The 27,669-nt window shown below is 50.8% G+C and overlaps 1 protein-coding gene across 3 annotated transcripts; it reads left to right on the forward strand.

Moving 5' to 3' along the window:
• Positions 1-1,607: 1,607 nt before the first annotated feature.
• On the forward strand, positions 1,608-27,519 carry ADA (adenosine deaminase). 3 transcript variants are annotated; one of them, XM_019284473.3, is made up of 11 exons: positions 1,608-1,740; positions 15,099-15,160; positions 18,313-18,435; positions 18,551-18,694; positions 19,510-19,625; positions 21,854-21,978; positions 23,594-23,665; positions 23,927-24,028; positions 24,765-24,832; positions 25,221-25,350; positions 25,754-27,519. In XM_019284473.3, exons 1-11 carry the CDS (start codon positions 1,693-1,695, stop codon positions 25,853-25,855), a joined length of 1,092 nt encoding a protein of 363 aa, XP_019140018.2. In that variant the 5' UTR covers positions 1,608-1,692; the 3' UTR covers positions 25,856-27,519. The 3 variants fall into 3 exon arrangements, with proteins under 3 accessions (XP_019140018.2, XP_039419444.1, XP_039419443.1); XM_039563510.1 differs by lacking the exon at positions 1,608-1,740 and adding an exon at positions 2,264-2,328; XM_039563509.1 differs by lacking the exon at positions 1,608-1,740 and adding an exon at positions 8,038-8,115.
• The last annotated feature ends 150 nt before the right edge of the window (positions 27,520-27,669 follow it).

The raw sequence follows: 27,669 nt of genomic DNA on the forward strand, positions 1-27,669 counted from the left end.
ATTGAGATCAGGGAGGACAATTTAAGTTACTGCTCTGCTCTTCAGATCCTAAATCTGGGCATGAAAACAGCTCCTGTACCAAAGCCACCTACAGGCAGGGTGGGGCAGCAGCAGGGATGGACCGATGCCAGGACCAAACCCTGCTGTCTGCCAGGTTTAAGGGCTCTGCAGGGTCAGGGTGGCAGAAGAGTGAGGACAATTCCCCCAGCTTTGCTTTGCAGGATGTGACCTGCAAGTGTCAGAGCCCTGAAAGCACTAACTGACCAGCCTCACCTGCCCCATGCCTGTGTGCCCAGGAGCTGTAGTTAAGCTCAGCCCAGGGCCTCAGAGTCTTCCTGGCTATGCTGGGGGAACACTAGGCTCCTGTACAGCCACAGTGGTGCCTGGCCATGGGTCCTTTCATCTTGACTTCCACCTGTTGACTGTTTTCCTGGCTTGGTGTCAGCCCTGCACCATTGCTATGGACCTGCTGGTGCTCCTGGACCTGATCCTAGCCCTGATGGTCAGACTGACTTCCTGGCTGGGCCTGGGACCTGCCCCATCACTGTGATGTTGCCTCATTATCTGTGCTCTCAGCTGGACCTGGCTGCCACCTCTGGGTCCATGCTGCTCCCTTTTCTGGCCCAACACCTGAGTTTGGGCACAGACACAAAGATCTGGCCGGGCCTGGGATGGAGATGAAGTTATGGTGCAATGATGGACCCTTTAGCCCTGGCCTGTGAGTGCTGCTGAGAACACCAGGGACCCCCTTCAGCTCTGGCACTGCTGTGTTACAGTCTGAGCAGGAGGGCTTGGTCAGAGCTTGTATCAGAGGCGTTAAATCCCTGCTGTGGTGGGGTTTTGAGTGGATGAAATGCCCACCTCCCCCCAGTACTGAGGGGCTCCACAGAGAGCACCTCCCCACTTGTGAGCCGTGTCTCCTGCATCCTGGCAGCAGCTGACCAGCCCTGCTCCCACCCCTCTTCCCCTAGTCCCACCCAAAGTGAGTGTGTGATGAAGGGCTGAGAGCTCAGCTAAAAACCCTGAGGAAGCACAAAGCTGATCCTGTGGATCCCTGGGATGTGTGGGAATTGACAACCCAACAAACCAGGTTCCAGAAGGTGTTGTCTGGGCACCCTGTGGCGAGGTGAGAAGTGGCATTTGGTTCAGCTGGAAGCTCCCAAATTCCCCTGGGCAGGGGATCTCCCCCAGCTTTTAGCTGGGGAGATTTGGGGTTTCCTGCTGTGGCAGCAGCATGGGCTGAGGCTGTGATATTAGAAAGAGTCTGAGGGGGGCAATATTATACTGATCATTTCTGTTTCCTGCTGCTCCATCCCATCCGAACTATCTCTAAGAAGGTCAGATTTGGCAAAAGCATTTTCCCTTTCTTTTTCTTTGTGCCATTCCAGTGAGCACCTGAGAAACGATGTCCTCAGCTCCTCTCTGTCCTTTAGTGGCCCGGGTGGCAGTGTCTGGCCGTGTGCTGATAATCTAATTACCTGCTTACCCTGAGGGCTGGAGAACAGCTCAGCCCTCCACAGTGCGACATGTGCTGTTAAACCCCGGGCATGCAGAGTCTCTGCTGGGGCCAGAGAAGCTTATTCCTGCTGGTCACAGCTGCGGAGTGTGCAGACAGCACCCTGGCCAGAGGTTTCCTTTGGGATCCCTGTCACTCTGCCCAGTGACTCTGCGACTTCTGGGCAGCACTTGGCCATGGAACATGGTGTGGCATCTGATCTAGCTCCTTTGCTGGATGTAGCTGTGAGTTGCCTGTGAAGATGGAGAGCTGCTCCTTGTACAGCTCTGGATTGGGGGGAAGAGCTGGGGGGGGCACTGTGGGTTTGGGGCTGTGGAGCTTTGCATACGTGAAAAACTGCACAAGCCTTGGCTCTCTGGGCCCTGCCTTGCAGAGATAAAATCAGAGGTGTCAGCCCATGTGTCTCTTGGTCCTCATTCAAAAAGTGAACTTGAATAGAGACATGTGCTAGCTGGCCACAGCTGGGCTTATGCTCAGCCTGGGAGCTGCATCTGTATTGCCCTGTTCAATGACCCTTTGCTGGAGCAGGGCATCCTGCTCCCAGTGGAATTCCCTCGAGAGAAGTGCTGCAGGAAGGGGTGTGGGGGAGAATGTGTTCTGGGTGGGGCCTGGAACGCTTCCCTCCACTCCTCCCCAACAGGCCCCAGAGCAATAGGCTGCGCTGTGGGCTCAGGGTGCTCAGGGGCCAGGCACAGAAGGGCTGTTCCAGCTCTGTGGAAGTGGGCAGGAAGGTCAGAGTGGGGCACTGGGGCCATGCTCCAGCCACAGCCTGGACACAGCAGTGCTGCTCCTGTGGAGGTTTTGATTTGCAGGTGAGCTGAGCCTTTTGAGATGGTGAAAAAAACCCTTAGGAGGAGGTTGTTGTGCCGGACTGGGGTGAATCTGGGTGCAAACCTTGTCTCTGTTGGTGTGAGGTGTTTACAAGGAGGGCAGCAACCTCGGCAAAGAGGGTGGCAGAGCTGTGTTGCTGAGTCACGGCTCTGCTGCAGCCAGCCACGATCAGGGATGTGTTCATTCTTCTAAGGAGCACAAAAGAGGAAGGTGTCCCCACCTCCTGATTGCTGGAAATCAGGTTGAGCTGCACTGAGACCTTCCCAGCATGGTGATATGAGATATGCTGAGAACATGCCACTGAGATATGCTGGAACATGCCTGGCTCACGTGCTGCTCTTGTCTCTGGGCTTCTCTTTGTGAAAATTTGGGTCAGGACAGGAAGGGACTGGTGTGTACTGGGGCTGGAGTCCCCTGGTGTGCAGGCAGCAGAAGGGTCCCCTGTCCTGGCATGGTGGGAGTCTCTGGGCACTGACCCAGGTGGGAGGGGGACCTTTTATCATCCCACCATCGATAGGATCGGTTCCAATCTTGCAAGCAGCAGCAAGTTCAGTAATTCCCTAGCAACAAACCCTTCCCCAGTGCCTGAGGCATCATCCATTGTGGTGAAGGTGGTGGGTGCACTTGGCCAGGGAAACCTTGTATCCACCTACCCCCTTATCTCCTGGTCTCCTCAGGATGATCTTGGATCTAGACCAGTTGGTCTGTCCTGGTCAGAGGTCACATCCCAGTGAGGTTTTTGTCTTATTTGCTGTGGCTGGTTCAGGTTTTCTCTCAGCTCCTCTTGACAGCACTGGCACAAGAGGGACAGGGCCACATCTTTCCATGGGGTGGAGTTGGCTCCTTGTCTTTACCCACAAGAGAAATCCAAGGGCAGCCAGAGCCCAAGAGCCCAGGAGGAGCTGAGCTATCTGGCAAGGTGAACCCTGCTTCCATTTGTGGTGATAATGCCCTTGTTCTTGAACTTGAACGCTGGATTTTAACAGTGAAACAGGCTGACAAAGCAGGTAGGGCAGAGGGCAGGGTGGTGCCCCTGCTGAGGTGAGGCTGCTCTACACCACAGGGACTGTGTGCTCCTCTCACCTGGGAGGGTCTGTCTGCACCCTGTGACCCAAATTGCTCTGTGAGAATGGGGCTGCCTTTATCCTTAGACATCCCACAGCTTCCACGGTGGGCCTTGGAGGCATTTCCAAGCCTGAAAGACTGCCAGACTCAGACCACTGCTCTTTCCCACAGCCCAAAGCACTGACTGTGTTTCTCTGCCTTCTCTCTGCTTTATTACTTTCAAAGGTGTTCTATATACCAGCCTTGGGGGCTGGTGTACTTGTTCTGTGGGGTCTGGAGCAGTCCAGTTGCCCCCTAGGTCATTTCAGGAAGCCTTATTGTCCAGAAGATGTTCAGGATAGGTTAAAATACATGATGCTGGGTGCAAATTTGCCCTGTGTTACAGCCCTAATCTGGTTAGGGGATCAGTGCAGCAGGCTTGCAGCAGCCCACGTGGCTCTGCCAGTGGCTGCATCCTGGGATGTGCCTATGCTGGGCATGTCATCAGCTGGGTGTGCATTTCTGTGCTGCTCAAAAATGCCCCAAAATGGGAAAATGCAACCTGTTTACAGGGTAGCCCCATCTGTTCCCTGGGGTGTGTCTCAGGGGGGTTCTACTGCAGAGGTTCTTTCTATTTTCAGGCTGGTGTTGTTTTAGTGGTGTGAGGGTTGTGGTTTCCTTGTAAGCAGTGCCAGACAGGAGCCCTGCAGAGGAGTCTGCCCAGTGGTGTCTCTTAAGTGTCATCAACCCTCCGAGGAGCTGCTCAGTGGCCCTGTTTGTCCTGATGCTCTTGGCCCTGCAGTGGCCTGAATATCCTTAGGAAAAGCCCAGCACTCACTCCCTGCTGATGGAGAGCTGGGACAAAGCTTGCCTGGTACCAGGGGTTAATGCAGGATCTGCTTCTGCTTTTGGAGGCCAGTGTTGTGTCTGCTTCCCGCTCCTTTGAGAGCAGAGGGGAAACGAAGTCACTTTGGGGAGCAGGGTGGATCCTCAGCGGGGTTTTTGCCCTTCTCATTGACCACAGAGTCCCATGATCCCCAGCAGGAACCAAACGGGACACAGCTGAGTTCCCACCAGTGACTCCAGTGGTGGCACACCCAGGGGCAGAGGTTTTCCCTGCCCTGCAGGGAAGCTGCAGAAATTAAATGGGAATTGCTGACATAAGTTAAGGCTTTGTCTCAAAACCAAAAATTTTGCAGAAGCAATGGATGTTTGGGCTGAGAATGTCTCATCTGGCAAATTCGACCTGTACAGCTTTATGTCATGATGTCTACCATTTATACTGGTAGAATTAATGAATTTAAACACATTTTTCTCCATTAGCTACTTAGAATGGGCTGTAGTGTGATGCTGGTATCTGGTAAAAAAACCCCCAACAAACCAACAAAAAAACCCAAACCAGAATAGAAAAGTGCCTTTTTTAAGATCTAAGCCCAGCATAAACACACTTCTTATTATTTTTGGAAAGCTGTTTGCAGGTGTCAGCAAGCCTGACACACAGCTGGTATTAACTTCTGGGGGCAAGAGAAAGGGAGCAGGTTTAAATATAGCTCCTGGGAAATAAGCATTGGAATAGCTTCCAAGATCAGTTTTACCCCTACTTTGCTGCCTGGAATTTTCCCTAAAAATAAAAAAGATAAACAATCAACCTCAGGGACCAGACAAATGTGCAGATGAACAGTTGCTTTCGTCCAGGATGGCCCCAGAGCATCCTTGTGCTTGTCCAGACAGGGCCTTGTTTGTCCCCCTCTGGTTTCCCAAGTGGGAATTCACCATTAAAAGACAGATTTGTTCTTCTTGAGCCTTCTGGCTGCAGAGAGGTGTGGTGTTCTCATAGGGAAACACAGATTTAATACCAACAGCACAGCAGCTACTGCAACCACCTGATTAAGCCAGTGGTAAAGATGGATAAAGTGGATCAGGGTCAGGTCAATTAAAATCAGCCCAAGCCGTGTTTCTAAGGCTCTGCAACACACTTGTGTCCAATGAATGCACTGTGCTGACACTCCTGGAAAGAGCTGAGTCTGCAGCACACGTGTATTTGCTAAGCAGAAAAAAAAACATCAGAACCCCCTTACTGCACCATTCCCAGCCGATGGGGCCAGTTCAGCTCCATTTGCCTCTTTCTGACCTTTGCTATCAACTCTCCTCCCAGCAGAAAATTACCCGCAGGCTATTTTTTTTTACCCTGTAATTTCCTCTAATCTCTAATAAATGCTCTAATTGACCTCTGTCCTCCCAGTGTACATGACACACCGAGCAGGGCTGCGCCCACAGAAGACCATTAGAAAGCACCGTCTATTCACAGTGGCGCCATTTGTGTTGCAATTGCTTTGAACCAGAAGTCAGACATCAAATATGTGATGTTGTGAGTCATTATCTAGGCAAAATAGATGCTTTTTGGGTGGCTGCTAAAAAAAGCCCATGATATGCAGGTGAAATGGTCCATGTGAGCCAGAGCTCACCTTGCCCAGAGGCAGTTTCACACCCAGTGGCTAATCTGTACCCTGCCTGGACCATTTTGTTTGTGCCCAGACCATCTGTGCACACCCAGGGAGGGGAGGGGTGTGTTTCCCAAATTCAGCACTTTCAAAGCTTTGGGAGCTTGAAACGATGTCACCTTTTGGTGACCCCAGAAATCACAAATTTTAAAATATATGCTGTTTATTCCCGCTGGGTTTCCATAAACCTGGTTACTGCTTCTCCATCCCACAGTCTCCTGAAAGCCCTGAGTGGTGCCAGGCTCGCACTTGGCAGCTAATGATTACTTTCCCCTGCCAGTCACTATTTTGTAAAGAATATTTTTTCCAGTTAGCTGTGGCTAGTGTGCTTTGTCTGTACAGCATGGATGCAGTCAGGGCATCCCTGAAAGGTGGTACTTAATAAAAGAGAACATGTTGATGAACCTTCCACCCCAGCCAAGCCCTGGGCTATTCCCATGGGCTCCACTGCAGTGCACATACCCAAATGACCTTGGGATTTGAGCTGAAAAACTACTGTTTTCTCAATGCCTACTGGGCTTTGGGGCAGAAATTCCATCACTGCTCTCATGGCAAAGCTGGGGAGGCGTGACAAGGGAGGCTGGTGACATTTCCCTGTGGAGCAGTGAGCCTGTAGCATGTCCTGCACTCACTAATCGTTGCCAGCACCAGCTTGCAGCCCCTGTTTTCAAGGCTGCTCGCTCCCCTGGGCTGTTTGTTGTCACCTGACTGTGACAGCACAGGGCCGGAGGAGCACCCAGCTTTCCCCATCCCCACAAGCAGAGCTCTGCGTAGCTAATCCCCTGCTGCCAGCTTCCACAAACAGTGTCCATCTGGAGTAAACACAGCTGGGGAAGGAGATGAGGAAACTTTATTTTGCAACCATTTGTGGTAGTGTTCACAACTACAGCCCTAGGCGCTCTCTCTGCTTATGCACCAGAGCAAGTAACAACAGTATTTTTCATTGATATGGTGATGTTTGTCTCCAAGGCTCCCTGCAGACCTGGGCTGTGGTCTGAGGACAGCCTCACCTGGGCAGGTGAACTCCTGTCATGCAGAACTAAGCTGTGGTCCTTGTCTCTGCAGTGATTTTGGAAATACTACCTGCCTGGTCAGTGCCTTCTGGGAAGCTTGGGTCTCATCTCACCCAGGGCTGCATATGGGCCCCAGGGATGCTCCCCAAGGGTCACTCTAGGGAGTGGTTCAACCTGGCAGCTCTGCCTTTAGCTAGATGGGGATGCTAGGTCTGGAATGACTGAAAATCTGTTCTCTCCAGTTTTAGAGAAGCCATGCTTGACAGAGAGGAGAAGGCAGAACTTCTCTGAAAGTCTCTTTTTCTGGGGATACTCAAGACCAACCTGGACAGGACCCTGTGGAACTCTAGGTGAAACTGTATTAGCAGGGGGGCTGGACTAAATGATCTCCAGAGGTTCCCAACCATTCTGTGATTCTGTGGCTTTCTGCCTCACGGTCTTCAGAGATGTGGGCTGCCATGTGCATCACCCACGGGAGAGGAAAGCAGGAGGCAGAGGAGTAGCATAAAACATGGCCAGCTCACTGAAAAGAAGAAATGAAAAGCTGAGTGTGAGTTTGCAGGAGCTGCAAGTAGGTGTATGGTGGACCAAAAGCCATCAGACAAACCAAGTGAGTCACTGAGCAGCAGGTTTGAGAGCAGGAAAGGTTAAACACTGTTGGATTGGCTTAAGACTGCAATCAAAGCTGGACATTGCTTTCCTGTTCTACAGGCTGAGCTGTCATTTTTTCCTGTTATATTTTCTGTCAGTGTTATCGTTGGAGTAGCAGAACCACCGGGGCCCTCAGCTTCTGAAGGAAACACGAGTGGGATTTCAGGAAGGGTGGGTTTAGATTAAATTTGAGGGAGAAATTCTCCCCTGTGAGAACAGTGAGGGTGGCACAGGTTGCCCAGAGAAGCTGCGGCTGCCCCATCCCTCCAAGTGTCCAAGGCCGGGTTGGACGGGGCTTGGAGCAGCCTGGGATAGTGGAAGGCGTTCCTGCCCATGGCAGTGGGGAGGAATGGGATGGACACCAGCGCCCCTCCTCAGCCGAAGCGCCCTGCCGCGGTGTGCCTGCCCCGGGGCCGGCGTGCGCGGGGCGGGGCGGGGCGGGGCCGGCGGGGGCCGGGCGAGCGGGGTGGCGGAGCGGGGGTGGTGGAGCGGCGGCAACGGCGGCGGCAGCGGCAGCGGCAGCATGGAGCAGGCACAGAGAGTGTTCGGGGGACCCAAGGTGAGCTGGCAGCGCTGCCGGAGGCTCAGGGCTGGGAATGGGGCGCGCCCCGGGACCGCGGTGCTGTGCACGGAGCGGGGGTCGGGGCGCGCCCCGGCGCGGAGGTGCCGCGCTCCGGTCGTGCCCCGCAGCCGAGCGGCAGCACCGGCTCTCCGCACCCCGGGGCTGCAGCCGGCTGGGAACCGGGGCGCGGCCGGGCCGCTCGCTGGGGATGTGCCCTCCGGGACAGGGCTCGGTGGGCGCTGTCCCCCCGCGGTCGCAGCCGGGCGCTGCGCTGCCCTGGCCCGGCGCTCCCCGGTGTCCCGCGCATTTCGCCGCCGCCGCGATGCGGGTCCAGGCTCATCCCAGCGCCCGGCCGGGGACAGGGCTCCGCCGGGCTGGGGATGCACAGGTGGCCTGGATGGGGAAGGGGCAAGTTCTGAAGGGCCCTGCATCCCAACTACTCTCGTAGTCTACTAAAACAAATGTTTTCTCTTGTGTTTTTTATTTTGTTTTGTGGGCTGATTTTGTTGTTTTGTGGGTGCTTTCGGTTGGGGTTTTTTGCGGTTTCGTTGTTGTTTTTTTTTTCTCTTACACATTTAGTTCAGTTACTCCTCAGATACTCGTGACACCACCTTGGTGGCTGCTGTTGGAGTGTGCTCCAGTCTTTCACTCTCTCCATGCCCTGTGTACTACATCTCTAGTAGGATCATACGGTAATATGTTTGTTATTTAGATTGTAAAATAGAAGAGGAAGAAGATGAAACAGCTGTGGTTAGCAATAGCCCTGTATCTGATTTGCAGAACACTGCTGGTGCTGCAGGGTTGCTCAGCTCTCAGGCTGTGGTCTGGGTAAGCTGCTGTACAGGGAGCAGGTCTGCCAGGCTGGGCTTTTGGGGAGAAGTAGGAGTCAAGGCAGAGGAGACCAAGAAAAATGATGTGAGATTTGTGGTGTTCCCGCTCTGGGAGAACGTGAGTGGTGGCAACTGCTTGTGGCTTTTCCAGAGAAGGAGATTGTTTCCAAAACCACGAAAGGACTGGGGGGTTTTGCTGCTGTTTGCATCCTCTCTCGCTCCCAAACCGTTTATCTCTCAGTCTGAGTTTGCACCAGGAAAGTCTCACATGCTTGGAAAAGGCAGTGTGCACAGGTCTGATTTGTGTTTCATTCCATCATTATGGTTCCCTTTCTAGGAAGCTGATCCATGGAATAGCAGGCAAGATACCAAAATCCCTGCAGTGTTGGCAGCTGCTAATGGTTTTAACCATTAGCCTTTTTAAGTCCACCTCAGTTTTGGGAGATAGTGGTGTTTCATCAGCTGCACTAAGAACAAAGGCTGTTGTGTTACCCCAGTGGTTTTAAACTGTTGGCCGAGAGAAGCAACTTAAGTTCTTCTTTCATTTGTGCTTCTACTTTTCCAGTGTGTGGGAGAGTGGGATACCGAAGAGAAAGACCTAGGAAAAACTGCAGGGTTTGACTGCTAAGATCAGACTTCTGTTGTCTGGCTATTGGCAGTTACGAGACTGGTTTTCCTGACTCAGGCAGTCCCTTTCAGCCCTGTGAACCTGCTAAGTCAGGCTTGGGGAAAAAAAATGGGCCTGAAGTCAGTTAATGAGCCCTATTCATTCCTCTGGATCCTCTGCCATTGGGAACGATCAGTTTTGTGTTTTAGAGATGTTTCTGGTAACTGGAGCAGCTTCAGCCCTGGCTGAATGTGGGGCCAGGGCTGCCTCTGCATTTTTCAGGAACTCGCTGACTCCCAGTGACTGCAGTGATGAACAGGGAGCTGCAGGAGGACAACTTTGAACCCTGCTTATCGTAGGCTGTAAAAGAGCAGAAAAGGTTGGTGTTTCTTGACGTCAGCCATCACCCTTTCTGTTCCACCACCAGAGCAGAGACCTTGTCCTTGCTTGCTGCTGGCTCCTCTTCTTGTAGGCCAGCCCCACCTTGAAGGCTTCAGGACATGTGGCTGTCTTCTCCTGCACCTCCCATGTGCCTTGAGCTGTGTTGTGGAGAACAGAATGGGAATAGGGGTTTCTGGGGTCAGGCTCACTCCCTCCCAGCAGCTGGTGTAGCTGGTTTGCAAAATAATCATCAGGTCACATGGGGCAGGTGTTCTGCCAGGCACACTGTGTGTGTCAGCCTCTCAGCAAAGAGTGGCTGCTGACCCAGCCTGGGTGGCACCAAAGGTGCCTCTGCTGGCTGTACCCAGGGGATTTGGGTGGATGTCCTGCCCCACTCCACTCCCTGCAGCACTGCAGACTCTCTGTGCCTATTGTGGGGACTGCGAGTGCACGGTGATGTGTCAAGGATGATGTTGTATTTGGCTTGTCCACTTATTGTGCACAGCCTGACCCCTGACTTGGCATGGGCCAGAGCCTGGTGCTGCTGAGGCTGCGTTGAGCTCAAGCCATACCTTACACCGTGGTACCTTGTGTGGTCAATTCTTTGATAACTGAGTACAAGGATGCTCTTGGATAACCTTCCCGGATCCACTTGTCAAACATGGTGGCAGTAAGAGGTTGGCTTGGTGCTGCACAAAGTGCCAGGACTCTGTTTATTGCTCTGAAGTGGTGCCTCGCTCCAGTGAACACCAGGTGTGGGTGTGAGGTCTGTGATGGGTCGGTGGGTACATGGCCCTGCCACCCCATGAGAACCATCACCTGGGATGACACACAGCCACCATCACCTGTTAATGTCACCAGAAGTCTCCTGCTGAGGTCAGTGGAGGTTGAGTAGTTGGTGCCAGGAGGGTGGTACTAAAGGTTGCTCAGCACGGGAGCACCCTCCTCTTCCTCAGCCACCAAACCCATGAATCATTGTCTAGCTGCCTAGAAAGCACAAATATTTCCTGCAGTGGAGCAGTGTGGGTCTTGTAGTCTCCCATGCTTCTCTTCTAAAGGCTCATGCCCTAAAGCATGTGACAGATACATCTCCCAAATGCATTTGTGGTGTCCTCAGGCTTGAGGATGATACTGTGCCACTTCCACTTCACAACCCCCTTGGGCCACTTTCACCTCTTGCTTCTAAATGAGTGTTTGAGGTGAGTTTAGGATGAGGATCACTTTGTTCCTGACAGTACCCGTCCATAAAACCAGTCTTTGGGGAACATAGTTCATTGTTTTTTGCAGTGATTTGCCACGCTTACCTAATAATTGACAAATTACAGCTGTAACTGCCCTGGTTTTCAGCTACTGGGATTAATAGAATGAACCTAAATTATCACCTTTTAAGAGGCAGATAAATAATCCTGGGCACTGTTAAGGGTTTTTAAATGATGCAACTTTATCAGCTGCCTGATTATGTATTAACATCTGCTGGAAACCTCACAATAAAAGGGGCAGACTGACTTTGGTCATTGTATATATTTTTTAAAAGACCCTAAAACCACCTAATACACAAAACCTTCAAGTGCCTTAGCTTGAATGGCTCTTTTTATGCCATATAATGGGCAAGCTGAGCAAGTAACTGTTCTGCCATGGTCCACTGATCAAACCATAATAGAGAAATTGTGTTGGGTTGACTGTGGCTGAAAATACTTTGAATGTTTGGTTAACTTTTTCCCCTTAATTTCACTACATTAAAAATAATCAGACTTGATCTTGGAATGGAGCATACTTGTTTGAGTACCTTCCTTTTTGTGTTTGAATTTATTTTTGAAACTTATTACATCTCAAAGAAAACATTACAATGTTTTCAGAGAAGTCAAGCCAGAGCCCTTAAAACTTCTCCTTTTTGAAAGTCTGAACCAGCTTGCTGATATCTGCACTAAAGAATCATGTGCCATGGTTGAGCTAAAACTTTTTCAGCATAAAAATGGAAAGCACTGGGTTTGCTCTGATGGTCTTGCTGGGGGCTGTCTGTGCTGAGGACGCACGATTTACAGCCTTTTGAACATTCTTTAAACCCATCCATCTGGCTTTCAACAAGCCTAGAGTGAAACTAAAAGTTTTATTGCGTTACACTCTGGGTTTTTGATGGTGGGAGGTCCGTGGAGGTGCAGGAGAGCTGAAGGGTGGCTGCACAGAGCTGGTCCTGAGGGTCCTCACTGTAAATGGGAGAAGAGCAAAGCTCCTGCCTCAGGAAAGTGTTGGAGAGTTCTGCTGCTTTCTTGTTCATCAGAACAGGTGATACCACATCCAGATGGGCTGTGAGAAGGGAAGTTATCAATCTGGTCTAGTGGGTGGCATCCCTGCCCATGGCAGAGGGGGTTGGAGCTAAATTGGACCTTCAAGTTCCTTTCCAACCCAAACCTTTCCGTGATTTTATGATCAGTGGTCCTGGAATGGTTGAAGGCTCCTCTCCAGTGCTGGTGCAGCCTGTGGTGCTGTTCAGATCCTTCACCAAGTGTTGAGATCCCAATTTAATATGTGTGCGCGTGCTTTCTCTCCAGATAAATTGGAGGGTTTGGGGTGGGAGACCACATGGAGCTGTGTACTAAGGAGCAGAGAGCTCTGGAAGAAGTACTGAGCTCCTGCATTCACCTAATTTCTGCTTGCTCAGCCATCGTCCCCTGGAGCCACAGTTCGGAGAAAACTCTTTCATCCTTATCTGGGTACTTTCCTTGGCTTAAGGCAAGGTCGTGTCACCCATTTGTATCTGGAAAAGACTTGTGCTTTGTTTACCCAAAACAAACACGAAGGAAGAGAGCTGAAATGTAATCTGCAGTGAGCAGCCTCCCACGGACCTGGAAGCCCTCAGGGTCTGTGAGCAAGAGTGCCCCCCGGGGCAGATGTGCTGCTGGGTTGTGCCTCTGCTGATTGCATCCTTATCTGGAGCCCTGTAGGCACACCTTTCCATTTTCTCCTGAATGTCCTTTGGCCGTCTAAATAGCAGAGATCGCAGCTGCAGGAAACGGTGCTCTGAAGCACTGATCTTGAGGAAACCCAAAACTTTTGGGTTGAACAGCATTGCATGACGGTTTCTTAGCACTTGGTTTAAGTGTCTCCAGACCCAAAAAAAAAAAGCTGGCAGGTGAGAAAGAGCCTGTTGCTGATATTGGAGAGGAACTTTGTTGCTTTACAAGCATCTCACCTGCAGAAGTGGCAGAAGGAGGTGGCTTACATAGATGAAGGATGCCACGGAATCTGCTTTCTCATTGATGGAAATGTCATGTTGAGATGTTCTTGCAGGAAACACTTGAAAAGTATTTGAGGGAGAAGACCTCAATAGGTTCAGGTTGCTTTGTTTTTAAATCCAGTGTGAGCAAATTTCAAGCCTGTAACTCCATCAGAAAGTCATAAAAGCTGTTGAATACCTCAAGGAGTGGATCTTGCATGGTTTTAAAATAGGAATTGGAGCTTAAGAGTGGAAAACGTGCCAGGCGTCCACATCTGGCGGTGCAGACCCTGTCTGTAGCCTGTTATTTTATCTGCTGCTTTGCAGGACATTTAGTCCTCATAAGCAGGCTTGTGTAACTCAAGGAGGGGGGAAAGATCAGGTTTTGCCCTTTTAAAATCTTCCTCTCTGTAGATTCAGATCATATCTTAAGGGTAGGAGAAGTGGCAGGGATATCTTTTTACCATCTGCTAACAGTGGTGTCTGTGGGTGTGTTCATGACCCCTGGGCCAGCTGATTGCCACAAGCAGTTTGATCTATCCTGAGCCTGCCCATCTGCATTTGGCATCCCACCAGTGCTTCCGTGGCAGCTTCATGGCCATGGTGTGGAGATGGCCTGAACCCCAGCACTGTCCCTGCCCTGCCTTTTGCAGCAGAAGTGGCCAGCGACAGCCCTGGCAGTGAGTCAGGTGCCTCTGCCTGCAGGGCAGGTGTGCAGGGATGGGAGTGAGCTCATGGGCATCAGTGCACGCCCCAGAGATGGGCACTGCCAGCCCTGTGCCAGGAGCTCACGTCACCTGCTCTTGGACACTTGCAGGCACCGCTTACTCAATTTTCTCCCAGCTCCTCGTAGTTATTGTTTGATACATGCCCTGACGCCAGAGGGTTTGTGGGTTTTAATTAGTAACCCTGGGTAGTTTAGTTATCCATGCAAATATCCAGTCCTCTTCTGAATCCTACTCCATTCTTACCCTTGGCACCCTGCAGCTATCGTCTATGCAGGAAGATGTCCACGATGTTATATCTAAAAAGAACTTAGTGTATTAAGTTTCTAATCTACAGTTTCATTAAAAAATACAATAAAATTAGATATGTATTTTGTAGGCTATTCCGTTACTTAAAAGAAAACAGTTCTGGAAAGATGAATATCTAGCGGAAACATTTTACAGCTAATATTTTCCTTCCCAGTTCGACTTCCAAATTACTTTTGTCATGTTCCTCCAAAAGCCCCAGCTGGCTAATGGAAAAAGCTTGCTTTTGCTTTTCTGGGTCTCTTTCTCCAAAATCCAGTGTTTCAGCAATAATGGGAAAACAGGGCTTCAGAGTGAAAAGACCTGAGTCACTGTCCCATTGCAAATAAGTAAAAATTTAAGTGTTTTATTTTGAAGCCTTGTTATCTCTATTGCACAGCTAGTTACTATTATTTTTTACAGCACCTTTGTGCCATGGGACTGACCCCTTATGTAGGATTAGAGAGCCTGTAAGCCCTGATAATACCAAGTAATTAACAACCCATCAGGAGCTGATTCTTGAAAGTGAAGTCAAAGTTTTTGTGTAATGACTCTTAGCAAATTAATTGGTGTTTGGCTGCCTGCAATTTCAAGGAGGAAGCAAGCTGGAAAGTGAACGTGTTTGGGGTTTGCTTTTTTCACTCTTCCTGAACTCTAAATAAGGATAGGACAGTTCCTGAAAATTACTGGAAACAGAATAAATTTCTAAAGATTCATTAAATGTGTGAGCTGCAGCAGCCATAACAAAATATTTAGATGATACTTAGATATTGAAGAAGAAAATTTATAATGGTTATATTTTAAAAAATGTTTATGTGCCTCCTTGTCATGACTTTGTCTTTGTATTGGCTGCATTTATACCCACGTGAGCACCAGCTCCTTCTCTCTGAACTGTTGTTGCAGCTCTAAGAGTACCTGACCCATTTCTTGTATTGCAGGTAGAGCTTCACGTCCACCTGGATGGAGCCATTAGACCAGAGACCATCTTGTACTTCGGCAAGTGAGTTGGGGGCGGGAAGGAAGCTCTGGGAGCTGCAGTTCAAAGGCATCATCCCTTCTGCTTCTCCAGATCTGTGGCAGATGAGCTCCTGCAGGCAGCAGACCTGGCTGGTGCTGGTTCTGTCTCTGCCCAGACCTGACTGCACAGTGTGAGGACACTGAGCACACCCCAAAAGACAGTGGGGCTTCACAGGTAGCAGGAATGTGACTGAGGTGGTCGTGGGTTTGTGAGCTGGGCAAGCTGAGAGGCGTCACCATGAGAAAAGTCCAGAAGATGTCTCATAAAGAGCTGCCTGCCTTTGAAGTGTACCCAGGACACAGCAGAGGCACTGTATTCTCATCTCTTTTTCCACATTCCTAATCGCAAAAGCAAGTGGAATGACAGCAGGCTGTGAGCATTGTCTTGGTGGTGCTGCTGTTCCATGGTTTGGGAGGAAAAACCAGCTTGGGTGCCCTTGCCTGCCCTGCTGCCATGTGGATTTGAATCCCAGGCTGTCTGCCCGGTGTCAGCAGTCAAGGAGTCACGCTCGTGTGGAGGTGACCCAGGGAAGCACTTGGCAGTGACTTAGAGAGAGGTTGTTTCCTTGACAGAGCCCACGTGCATCTTCCTTCAGTGTAGATTGTGTGGGAAGCATGGGGTGAATGATTAACCTGTGTGAGGGCCTGGCTCCACATTTGTAAGCAAAGTAAACAAGATTTCTTCCAGCTGTCACTGATACCCTCAGATCAGGAAGGTGGCAAGGGTAAGGATTTTGGGAAACAGCCCTTAGGCATAGCTCTGGTATTTTGGGGAGGAAATCAGTTCTGAGGAGGATGGGAAGTGGTTCTGGCATTCTGTGAGCCCAGCAGATTCCAAGGCAGTGCAGTCCTACGGGGAAATAATCTTTCTGGAGTAGCTTTCTCTGCAGGGCCTGGCCATACTTTTTGCTGCGTAGTCAGAGAGGAGGGTGGGTCAGGGCTGTCCACCCCATTTTTTGCTGGATGCTGGCATGGTGAACTGAGTCAGGGTTCCTGCTGGTGGGCTGCAGGGCTGGAATACAGGTCTAAATGAACAAAAGAGTTGGTGCTGACTCCGTGGAGCTCTGCTGGGTCCGTCTGCCTGCAAATGGGAAATGCCAGTGTAGTCCCCTAGGAAAATTGTAGGAGCCCTGAAAGCCAGGAGGCACTGGCTGTCTGGGGATCCTGTGCCAGGATCCTGGCTTAGGGCAGAAACCTTCATTGCCTGAGTGTGTGCTGAGTTCCCTCTTATTTTTAAACAGCCCTGGCATCTCCCTGAGCTGCCAGCCCTCGGGTGGAGCAAGGCTGTGCTATTCATGGGCTCTAAAACTTAAACTCACACACAAAAAAAGCGGTGGAGCAGTACAGAAGGCTATAGGGGACTGACTGCCTTAATAACCTCACCCTGGGCACAGAAAGCTGCTTGTGGTCTATTTTTAAAGGTAAAGAGCTGGAAATAAATTTGCCAGGTGGTGTCTGACCATGTACACATAACCCCAAGCTGCTGAGATGCACAAGCCCCCTTGGGCAGTGCACTGCTGAACTCAGCTGTTTTCAGAAACTTTGTCTCCAATTCTGTCAGATCTGGGTCAGTCTTTGCATCTGCCCTGCCCAGCCAAAGGGCTCAGAGCTGTGTCAAACCCCTCATGGGGTCTAGGTGTCCCCAGGAGAGGTTCCCTTTCCATGGTGGGATGGTGTGCACGGTGCTGCCCATGGCTGCAGGGGGCTCTGGGCAGCACACTGAGGTGGCAGTAAGGACAAACATGTTCCCCTCTGGCCACTGTGCTTCAAGAAGAATCCCAGCTACAAGGAGGGTTGGATGGGGCAGCAGGAGCTCCAAAAACCACACTGGCATGATCCACCAGACCTCCTCATCCAGAGGCGTGACTCCAGTGTGGATCATCCCAAAGCACTGCCACTGATGCCTGCATGAAGGCACTTCTTCAGGAAGCACATGAAAGAGGTCAGGGAAGTGGCTTTGCTCTAGGAAACTTTCCCCGGGCAGGTGGAGGAAGGTGCAAGTTGGTTCCTGGAGCAGAGACTGATGTGTTAGTGCCATGGAAAGGGCAAGGCAGGGAGGAAAACCGATGCCTTGGCAGGGATGAGTGTTCCCTGCTGAGAGCCAGCAACTTAATCTGTGCAGATTGCATGTGAGGGCTGAGCGTGGGGCTGGTTTCCTTCCTGGCTGAGTGGGGAAGGAGCAATGTTTACCAAGCCCAGGAGCGGGGTCCTTTGGACTGTGTCCTTGCATGGCTCATTGGGATGGTTGCTGGCATCGCAGCACTAAACTGTCTGTGGTGTTTTGTCTCTATTAGGGTTCTTCCATCAATCAGATGTAATTCATTGTGGCAGGAAAGAGGATTAAAAACAAATGTCTAGTTATTATTCCAAATTTGTGTTGGCTTGTGCAGGGTACCGGGGTGGGGGGGGGTGGCAAAGCCTGCCCAGGAAGCTGCAGCAGCCTTGGCTGGCAGCACCCTCGATCCCGGCTGTCACCACACCAGGAACACCTTCACCCACTCGGTATTCCAGCTGCTCTTCCCTCTTGGAAGCATTTATGTGGGCATTAGCATGCCTGTCCTTTTGGTGAGAGCAGTTGTTGCCATTTGTTCCTGTGTGGGAGCTGTTCCTGTCACAGAAGATGCCACCAGGATGCTGGGCTCAGGAACCAGCTCGCTCGCAGGAGCTGCTGGCACCAAACCCATGAGCCACGACACTTCTGCCTGTGTGACCCCAGGCCTTGGAGCATCTCTGTGATGTTTCAGTCCTTTGAGCCTGCATAAGTGGAAATTAACTTTTCTAAAGAATTTTGGCAATTCTGCTGCTAGGTCTAGGAGGTGCCAAGAAATAATCCAGAGCCCCTTTAGATGAACTCCTTCTTAAGCTTAAAATGTGCCCTGGCTGTGTTCCTGCCGGGTCAGCCTGGGCTTGTATTTCGGTTTGTTTGTGCTTTGCCTGTGTTTTGGATCTCCTTCCTCCCCGCTGAGATTCAGGGCTCCATCCGTGAGGAGATTTTGGAAGGACAGCGTGTGCTGTATCTTTCCTGTGAAGAAATGGTGGTTGATGCCGCCAGCTTTGGAGGCAATTGGCGTATGAAACGCACTGATTAAAAACGCGATAACCTTCCCTGTCAGTAACACGTGACTTCATTTCCAGGAAAAGAGGCATCCCTCTCCCTGGAAATACTGTTGAGGAGCTCCTGAAGTATGTCAGTTATGACACACCACTGACACTTCCCCAGTTTCTAGAGAAATTTAATTACTACATGCCTGCCATTGCGTAAGTACCCTGCTTTTTGCTTCTTCCCCCTCAACCCTTGGAAGGATCCCTTGGCTCAGCCTTGGAGGTGCCCTGTGGGCCCTGAGTGTGACAGGTCCCACTGCCACCCCTGCAGGGGTGACCGTGAGGCGGTGAGGAGAATTGCCTACGAGTTTGTGGAAACAAAAGCAAAGGAAGGGATCGCCTACGTGGAGGTCCGGTACAGCCCTCACCTCCTGGCCAACGCTGGTGTGGATCCCATCCCCTGGGGACAAGCTGAGTGAGTGATCCTGCCGTGCTGGGGAGCTGGTGGGTGGCTGGTTGGGCATGGAGAAGGCATGGCCAGTGCCAGTCAGCCACTGTGTGTTCAAAGGCTGCTGTAACAAACCTTTCTCCTCCCATGCAGCAAGAGCCAGCATGCTTCCAGCTTTCTCTCCCATTGAGAGGGTTTTTCATCTTAAATATCTCTGTGTGCTGCAGTGTTTTAACATCCCTTGCTCTGGGCACCGAGTTCTGCATGTGCAGAGCAGTTGTGCTCAACCTTCTGTCTGAAGCCATTCCCTGTGAGAGATATGGACTGCCTGACCACAAAACAGGAATTTGAGCTGGCAGCGATGGTGGGTGGTGTTGGAGGGGGCTGGTGATCTGATCCCTTCCTTTCATGTCATCCCCTCTGTGATATGTGCATTAAATCAATGCAGGGCTCTGGGGCCCCTCCAAAGCGTGCTGCGGTGGGTGCTGAGCCCTGCGTTTTCCCCTGCCTGGCTGCAGAGAGTTGTGTGCCCTCATGAGATGCTCTGGCAAAGAGGGGGCTCCTCTGCTCAGGCAGGGTGGGCACCCAGTTCCCCAAGGCCTTTCTAAATCTTAGTATCACCTGTGCCTGCTTCAGTGCCTGCTATCTGGTAAATGTGGCCATGGCAGGGGTATAAAAGGTGCCCTCAGGCTCTGGGTGGTCTCAGTGGGCATCTCTGGATGTTAAGGTGAGTGGAACCTGGGGCAGCCTGTCCTCCCACGGGGATGCTGGGCTGGACCTGCAACTCCTGCCTGCCTCCCTAGCACATCTGGCCTCTTGCTGATGGCTTTTCTTCCCTGCAGGGGAGACCTCACTCCAGATGAAGTCGTTCAGCTCGTAAATCAGGGACTGCAGGATGGAGAGAGGGATTTCCACATCAAAGCCAGGTCTATTCTATGCTGCATGCGCCATATGCCAAGTAATGTATTGCAGCTCCCCTGCTGCTCTGCTCCCCTTCCTTGACGCGTGGCGGTGGGGACGTCCCCGGGGTCTGGGGCCCTGCAGGAACGTGGGGAAAGCCCCGGTCCTGGGTGTGATGCAGGACCAGATAGTGCTGAGGAGCTTCTTGTCTTGGTGGGGGTCCTCTGCCCCTTTCACTGTGGGGCAAAGGTTTGCTGGATGCAAGCGTGGGGGTCTGTGGGTACAACCAGTATCTGAAAGGTCTTGTGAGAGGGACAAAAGGGGCTCTTCTGTCCTCTCCTGGGGGAACTGTGATCTCTGCTCCCCACCCAAAGGCCAGAGCTCACCTTGGGCCAATAAAAGCTATTGGCACAGTGAGCAGTGTCATCTTCTATGACTGACTGGAGGTCTGAGAGCCAATGGTCATGGAAGGAGGACCAGGCATGACATCTCACACTTCCCTGCTCATGGTCCTACAGCAGGATGCTCCTTCCTTAGCCTGGGTCATGGGGCAGCCAGAGAATCCACTGGCAGCAGCCAGTCTCTGCTGGCTTAAGCTGAAAACACGAGTCAAATATACTTAAGGCATGTATATAATACATTTTTTATAAAGTCAGCAGCTCCGATGAGAAACTTTGTTGGTAACAGGTGCTGTGACCCAGAATAGGAAGAAAACCCAATTTCCAGCATTTCAGTGGGCTGCTGAGTTCTGCAAGCATCTTCCTCTAGGGAAGGATGCAGCCAGAGAGAGGCTGTGTGACAATAGCTTTATTATGTGAAGATTTTATTCTGAGTATCTTCGTATCTCTCACCAGTTTTATATAGGCTTAGTAGGGTAGATGGTGGAAAGATTTTTCCTAGTGAGTACATGATTAATTTGTGTCAAGAAATACGAATTTGAGAGTGCTTTTTTTTTTCCTGCCTACACAGTCAACACCAAACAAGACTTTGAAAACTTGACCCTTATATTTCTAGTTTCTAGGAAGAAAATGTTTTTCTTTGTAGAAACTGGAGAGCTGTAAGGCACAGTCACACTGACCTGCAGCTACAGTCCCTGCCAGTGCACAAGTGGTAAAGGCAGGAGGTGGCAGGAGCATCCAAGGGCATGTACAGCCTGCATTTAACTGCAGGAGGGATTGCTTGTGCAAACAGCAGAGGTGGCATTCTCATACCTGTGCCCCAGGGCACCAGCTGATACTCAGAGCCAGTGATGTGCTTGATAAAGAGTCTCTAGCAGTACATTCAGGATGTGCTGCACAGTGAGAAGCCACCCTGTAATTGATGAACTGTTGAGAGAAAGGCAAAGATGCCAGCCAGGACAAACTCATATTAAATTTGTTAATAAAAGAATGGCTCTAACGCAGCAAGTTGGAAAATGGTGGGGAAAAAAAAGATGATGAAGTTGCACACATCATCCTGGTGTGTTCGTATGATTTGGGGATTGTCTGTATGCAGCAGGTGCCTGTTAATTATTAACACTACTGTTTATCTCTGTTTCTTGGCCTTTCTGCTGAGGTTAAGTGCTGTGGGAGCTGGTAGATGCAGTTCCTTTCTCAGAGGTTATCTGTCCTGATCAGGGAGAGCTCTGAAGCAGTTGCTGGCCACTTGTTACTCTCTTTCTTACTGATGGCAAATAGATAAAACTTCAGCTCCTTCCCACCAGGAGTAGAATCCTCGGGGGAGTCAAGGATGCCCTAGAGCAGGGCAGGGATGGCTGCAGTACAGGGCTCCCCAGAGATCCCTCCCAGCCCAATCTCCTCCATGGCACAACACATCCAATGGGACAGTTCTTGCCTTTACCCTCACCCTGCCCAGCCTGGGAAGGGGTGAAAGCTCGGGAGCTGAGAGATTTCTCCAACACACCAGGTTACAGCCCCAGGGCAGTGCAGTTCATCTTACCTCAAGCCAACTGCAGCAGTCACCACTGCTTGAAAGTACTTAATTTTTTCCCCTGCTTGAAGTGAGCAGAAGAGCATGATGAGAGCAGTTTTATAGCTGGTGAATGCACTTGATTTCCCTTTCATTGACAACAGACTGATCAGCTGACAGCTTTTATTTGCCTGAAGATGACAGAGATGAGACCTTTCTAGGAGTTTGCTAGCTTTCTTTTTGAGCATCAGGCTTTAGGAGAGACTGAAGAAAATAGCTCTAGCCTGCTAGTTATAGGACCAGGATTTGTTTAGAAAAATGCTGAAGGTGTGACCCTTCTGAATGCTTCCTCCTGAATCCTGGTGCTGCCTCTTCCAGGCTGGTCTCCAGAGGTGGTGGAGCTCTGCAAGAAGTATCGAAATGACTCTGTGGTGGCTGTCGACCTGGCTGGAGATGAGTCCCTGAAGGTGGAGAATTACTCTGAGCATAAGAAGGCTTATGAGGTTTGTGGAATAAGTTTTTTAAAAGAAATTACAAGAAACATGTATATTGAGGGGACGTGTGTGAAGGGACGCTTTTCAAACTGCAAACAGCTGGGACAGCTTAAAAATTCGTTGCAGCTATTAAAAACATTCAGTTAAATAGCAAAAGTATTTGTTTATATTTCCTAAATGATTAATGGCAGGCATCATTGCTAAAACATGAGAGCTGGGGCTTGGCATGCTATCCTGTAGCACTGTGACATGAGTGACATGGAGCCCAAACCAGCCCCCATCCCACGGTACTGTTGGCTCCTGGGGCTTGGTGAAACCACAGCCAAGGGTGGAAGAGACTGGACTTTCCAGTCTGGCAGAAATCACCCGAGGAGAAGAGGAGAAGCTGCACATTTGCAGGGCTTTTATCTGATCATCTCAAATGGAAACACTGGAATGGCTTCAGGAGCCTGATCCCAGGCTCTCACTAAACCTCAGCCTTTGCGGTGGCTCAAACGGAAGGGAAAGCCTCGCTTCTCTTTGCTGGTGGAAATTTGGGGTTGTTAGTCCCCTCCATCAGTGGGGCAGGAGGTCGTGCACCATCACTGGCAAAAAGGGTGGTGGTCTGCAAGCAGTGCTCAGGTCTGAAACCACATGGGGCTTCCTTGGGGTCTTCACCCCATCAGTGCGAGCTGATACAAGGCCGGCCTGCACTGCTGTGCTGGCTGAACAGGGTGATTATAAACCAGGACACGGGCACAGGGCTTTATTAACTGATGGGAAGGCAGTCTCATCCTGCCCTGGTGGGCCAGCAGTACCCAGGTCCAGCCTCCTCTGTCTGAAGGATGCGTCTTCTCTCTGTGCCAGGGGCTTGCTCAGGCTCTGAGGTGCTGAAGCAAACCCTCCTCCCATCCGTATTAAGTAACTGAAAAAAACTCCTGAGTGCAAAGCCCTGAAGGACTGTCTGTGAAGAATGTCTGCTGCAAGATGGGGCTTGCAGGCTGCCTGCTGGTGCCAGCTGGGTGGTCCTTCTCCAGCAAGGCTTCCCTCCAGCCTTTCCTCCAGGCTCCATGGCTGGCTCACAAGCCTGGGTGGCCTGTGGCCCCTGCAAAGGAATTTTCAGGATGGTCATGGAGCTGCACCCAAAGCTGCACTCGCAGGGTCCTTACAGCTGGGCTGCCTCCACCCCCAGCCCCTTGCAGGAGGGAGGTGCTCAATGTCAGAGCATTTCTTCATCTCTGCCCTGGGGTGCCTCTACACTCTCCCAAATGGCTGGAACTGGCAAACAATGTGGAAGTTCCAAAGAGTGCAACTGCTGCAAGGTTCATGCAGAAAGGCAAGTGGGTGGAGGAAGAGGAGCTCAGAGCTTGCTGCTGTTTGGAGAGGAGGGAGCGGTGAACTCACCCAGTATTAAGAACCCATGAAGAGCCTGGCTGGGCTCCAGTGGAAGATAACCAGGATTTTTAAGTGTCTCTCTATGTGACATTACTGAGCTCTTGCAGCCCTTGGAGTGCAAGGCTCGTGATCTGTGGGCTCTTGGCACAGGAGCCTTGCTGTGCCCCTGGGAGCAGTGCCAGCCCCAGAGCTTGCTGACCTTGCTGCAGGTGATGGGACAGGAACATGTTCTCTCTCCCTTGTTTTGCAGGAAGCTGAGAGATGTGGGATTCATCGCACTGTCCATGCTGGGGAGGCCGGCCCAGCTGCCATGGTCAAAGAGGTACGAGGAGTTCCTGACTCAGGGTAGAGAGGGACAGGGGTGTGATGTGCCCTGCACCAGGGAGAGAGGCATCCATGTCCTCTCCATATCCACAGCAAAGTGAACACTGGGGACATGGACAGATCTGGCCTGATAGCTGGAAAAGGACATCCTAGGAGCCAGCTCAGTGGTGCAGGCTGTACCTGCAGTGGGATGGGGGTCTCGGGGCAGGCAGGGGCTGAGCTGTGTGGGAAGCTCTGAGTGGTTTTCTCTGCTCTCTAGGCAGTTTATGTCCTGAAGGCCGAGCGGGTTGGCCACGGATACCATGTCCTGGAGGACCCTGAGCTCTACAAGGAGCTGCTGAAAATAAAGATGCATTTTGAAGTAAGGACATGTGGTGGGAGCGTGACAACCAGGTAGCTGCTGTCTGAGTGGAAAACCAGCCCTCACCTGAGCTGTGCTACAGCCAGGGACAGGAGCTGACACCCAAGTGCTGACCACATGTACAGTGATGTTGTGTTGTACCCAGATGCCCAAAGATCCACAGGAAAAATGCTGGGGACAAACCTGGGTGTTGGCTGGGATGTGCTGGAGGGGAGCGCTGGTGTGCACAGCAGCTTGTGGGAGGCACATAGCAGAAAGAATGGATCCTTATGTGGCCAAGGATAAATTCTGGAGGGCTTATTCACTAATTTATACACCTCAAGCCTGAAGGCTTGTCCTTCCACAAATCAGGCTGCTGTACCAGAGCAAGTCTGGCTAGAGGGTGGAAATGCGTGGGACTTACAGTGCATGTGTGGATTTACTTCGCTTTTCCCCAGAATGGACATATCCAACCAACAGAAGGAGTATGTACTTAATGCAGGTGGTTTTGTAACCAGGGCTGGTGACTGACTGGCCATGGGAAACATCCCACTGGCCCCTGCCACTGTCATGTGGGCTGTGGGCTCCTTGCATCTGTGTCCTGGGGCATGCACTGGTCTGTCAGAGTAGCGCTGAGGGGCAGCTGTGAGCAAAGCTCTAGTCTGGTTTCACCAGTGTGCTGAGCTATCTGTGTCCACAGCTGGGGTTCAGATCTGTGTGGTTGATTCTGGTTTTCATGCTTACCTCCCCCAAACAGGTCTGCCCTTGGTCCAGTTATCTCACTGGAGCATGTTCTCCGGACTTCAGCAAACACCCCGTAATACAGTAAGACTTCTCAATTATGTGAAATTTCAAATAACTAGGATTTGGGTTGATTACAGCTGCTTTATTGCTTTACAAAGCTAAGGCACAGCTGATTATTTAGGACATAATCCGTGTCCTTTGGCACAGGGGAGCCTAGTGCAGCTGGAGGGGTGTGGGGGTCCCTTGGGGAGGCTGTCCTGTCCCTCCTGCCCTGCTCTGAGCTGCACTACCCACTACTGGCAGGTCAGTGCAGAGCTATGGGGGGACAAGTTGAGCCCTGTGCTTGTCTCCAGCAGTGCCAGCTGCAGGGACAGCCCCGAGGTCTTTGCTTTTGCTGCATTTCACCCTGAGAACTGCACAGTGTCACACCCAGTGCTTTGCCCACCAGTTGAGCCTGATTTCCTTACAGATTCAAGAAGGATCGCGCCAACTATTCTCTAAACACGGATGACCCCCTCATCTTTAACTCCACCATTGACAAGGATTATGGCATTGTGAAGGAACACATGGGATTCACTGAAGAGGAGTTCAAGAGAGTCGTAAGTCAGCCTTGGCTGGGTGCTCTGCTGGTGTCCTGGTGCAGCCCAGAACAACCTACTGGTTTTTCTTTATAAGCTGAAGAGTTTTTAATGGAAACCAGAAAATTCTGCTCTGGCCCTGTAGGCAGGAAAGTAGGACCAGGCTCAAAGTGCATATCCCAAATATTCCAGAGTACTTAAAGGCCTTTGCTTTGTGCTGGTCTCATTTCTCCTGGGACTGCTGCTAGTGATGGGCCAGAGCAGTTGTCATAAAACAAGGCCATGGAAATAAATCTGAGGGTGGCAACTTTATACTCTCCCTCGCCTGTTGCTGCTCAGAGCCGAGTGCTGGGATGTGCACTTGAACCATGTGTTCATGTCTGATGTGTCTTAATGTCTCTGTGTTCCTCCTCTGCCTTCTCAGAACATCAATGCAGCCCAGTCCAGCTTCTTACCTGAGAAGGAAAAGCAGGAGCTGCTCAACAAGCTGTACAAAGCCTATGGGATGGTCCCCAATGCATCATGACCCATCCCTGGGAGCCAGCGTGGAGCAGGGCCCTTCTTCACCAGTGCCTGCCTCTCCTCTGCCAGTGGGAATACTGGGAGGAGGTGCCCAGAGTCGGTCTCTATTCCTGGCAGCCCTGTGCTAACCCTTACAGTGCTCATCAGAATCACGCTATCACATACACCTACCTGTACCCCACAAACTCTCTCCTGAATGGATATCCAGCTTCCTATCCTGCTGTTGTGCAAGCAGACTGGATCTGCCTGCTGGCCTGACTCCCTTCTCCATCTGCTGGTGTTTCTGTACTGCAAATGCAAACAGAAGAACCTCTCCTGCAGTTTTTCCCCTCTTTCCCTGTTTTACCTGTCCTGTCCCACTGACCTGCCTGGCCCTAGCCTGCGGTGCTGAAATAACCACTTTCAACTCTGTGGCCTGAGTTAATCTTCACCTTTCCAGGGAAGAGGTGTGCTAGTGCTGGCAGGGAGTGAGCAGCCCTTTCAGACACAGAGGCTTTATTCTTGTCCTGTGGGTGGGAGGGTTTGGTCACAGCTATATTTACCCAGAGTTAGTCTTGTACTAACAAGACTGGAACAAGAACAAGCTGCAGGCTGGTGCCCCTGCCTGTGCACAGGTCTGAAGGGCATTTAAAACAAAATACTAATTTTTTGGCATCCTTTCTTGGACAAGAACTCCCATATATCAGGCTTCCCAGTGTCACTGCTGCAGAAGTGCACGCCTTGGGCTCAGGGCCCAGCTGTGCTCACAGCTGGCCATGACTATGCTCGCACACACATAGGAAGTTGGAACATAATCTTACCACTTTGGGTCAAAATCTGCCTTTGGGATTTTTCCCAGTTTTGTACCCATCTTGGAGAGCTCCTGTGATCTGCAGTTTGATCTTCCTCTTACCTTTGTTTAGGACTCGGAAAAAATGTGATTGATTGCCTGGTTTAACAATTCTGCCCTCTTTCTGATTTGACACAATCATTAGGCACTCTCAAGGCTGAATCAGTAAATTAACTTGGACCCAGTGTCACACATTGACTCATGTCCCATCTGATTGCTTCTCTCGCTCAATTACGACACTGGCTAGAAGTCAGATCTTCAGTTTGGTGGAGAATTTATACAGAGAAACTCACCAAAAATTCCTTAGGGATGTTGGTGCATTGGAGTGTTTTTACTCAATAAGCAATAGAGCTGTGCATCCAGAGAAGAGACCATCATTTTCTTACCTGAGTGTGTGGTGTGCTTTAGCATCCCAGGGGTCTGCCAAGATGCTTACTCCAAAGATACTGTACCAAAAAGTTGCCTTTGACAAGGGGCCGTGGTCACCATTGCCATGGACAGACCCCAGACTGGTCCAGCCTCAGCCAGCAGTGATGGTGTGCTGGGAGTATTTCCATTCTTTCTGGGCTTCCATATTGGTCTTCAGAGTTAAATACTCACCTCTGAGGTACATGGTGCATATATACACATAGATAGATAAATGAAGATGAGAGAGTGATTTTCTTACTTTTATAAAGCAAAAGATAAAGTATCACTTTTAGGGACATGATTGCAGTAAGAAACAGGCCCTTTTTGGGTCATTTTTCTCCAAAATTTTTTTCTGAAGAAGAGTTGCTTGTTTGGATTCTGGACAGTTGATTGTTAATCCTGTTTAATAAAATAACAAATTTATATTAAAAGAGAAATCCTTGTGCCCTTCTGTTCAGGGGTGACTGTTAGGGACTGTGGCCTGTGGTCCTCAACCCCTGCTAGACCACAGGGGTTCACTGATAGGTGTGATGGGGGCTTTGGTGTCTTGAGTTGTGCCTTCTCCTGGTGCCAGGTTGGAG

The sequence above is a fragment of the Corvus cornix genome, chromosome 20 (assembly GCF_000738735.6).
Source record: "Corvus cornix cornix isolate S_Up_H32 chromosome 20, ASM73873v5, whole genome shotgun sequence".
Taxonomy (NCBI): Eukaryota; Metazoa; Chordata; class Aves; order Passeriformes; family Corvidae; genus Corvus; species Corvus cornix.

Bases quoted from the DNA above. Each gene is read 5' to 3' on its own strand.
- ADA (XM_019284473.3), top strand. From the start codon at position 1,693: ATGGAACATGGTGTGGCATCTGATCTAGCTCCTTTGCTGGATGTAGCT. The intron at 19,626-21,853 runs GTAATGTATTGC...TGCCTCTTCCAG, and splicing joins CTGCATGCGCCATATGCCAA to GCTGGTCTCCAGAGGTGGTG. The intron at 23,666-23,926 runs GTACGAGGAGTT...TCTGCTCTCTAG, and splicing joins CAGCTGCCATGGTCAAAGAG to GCAGTTTATGTCCTGAAGGC.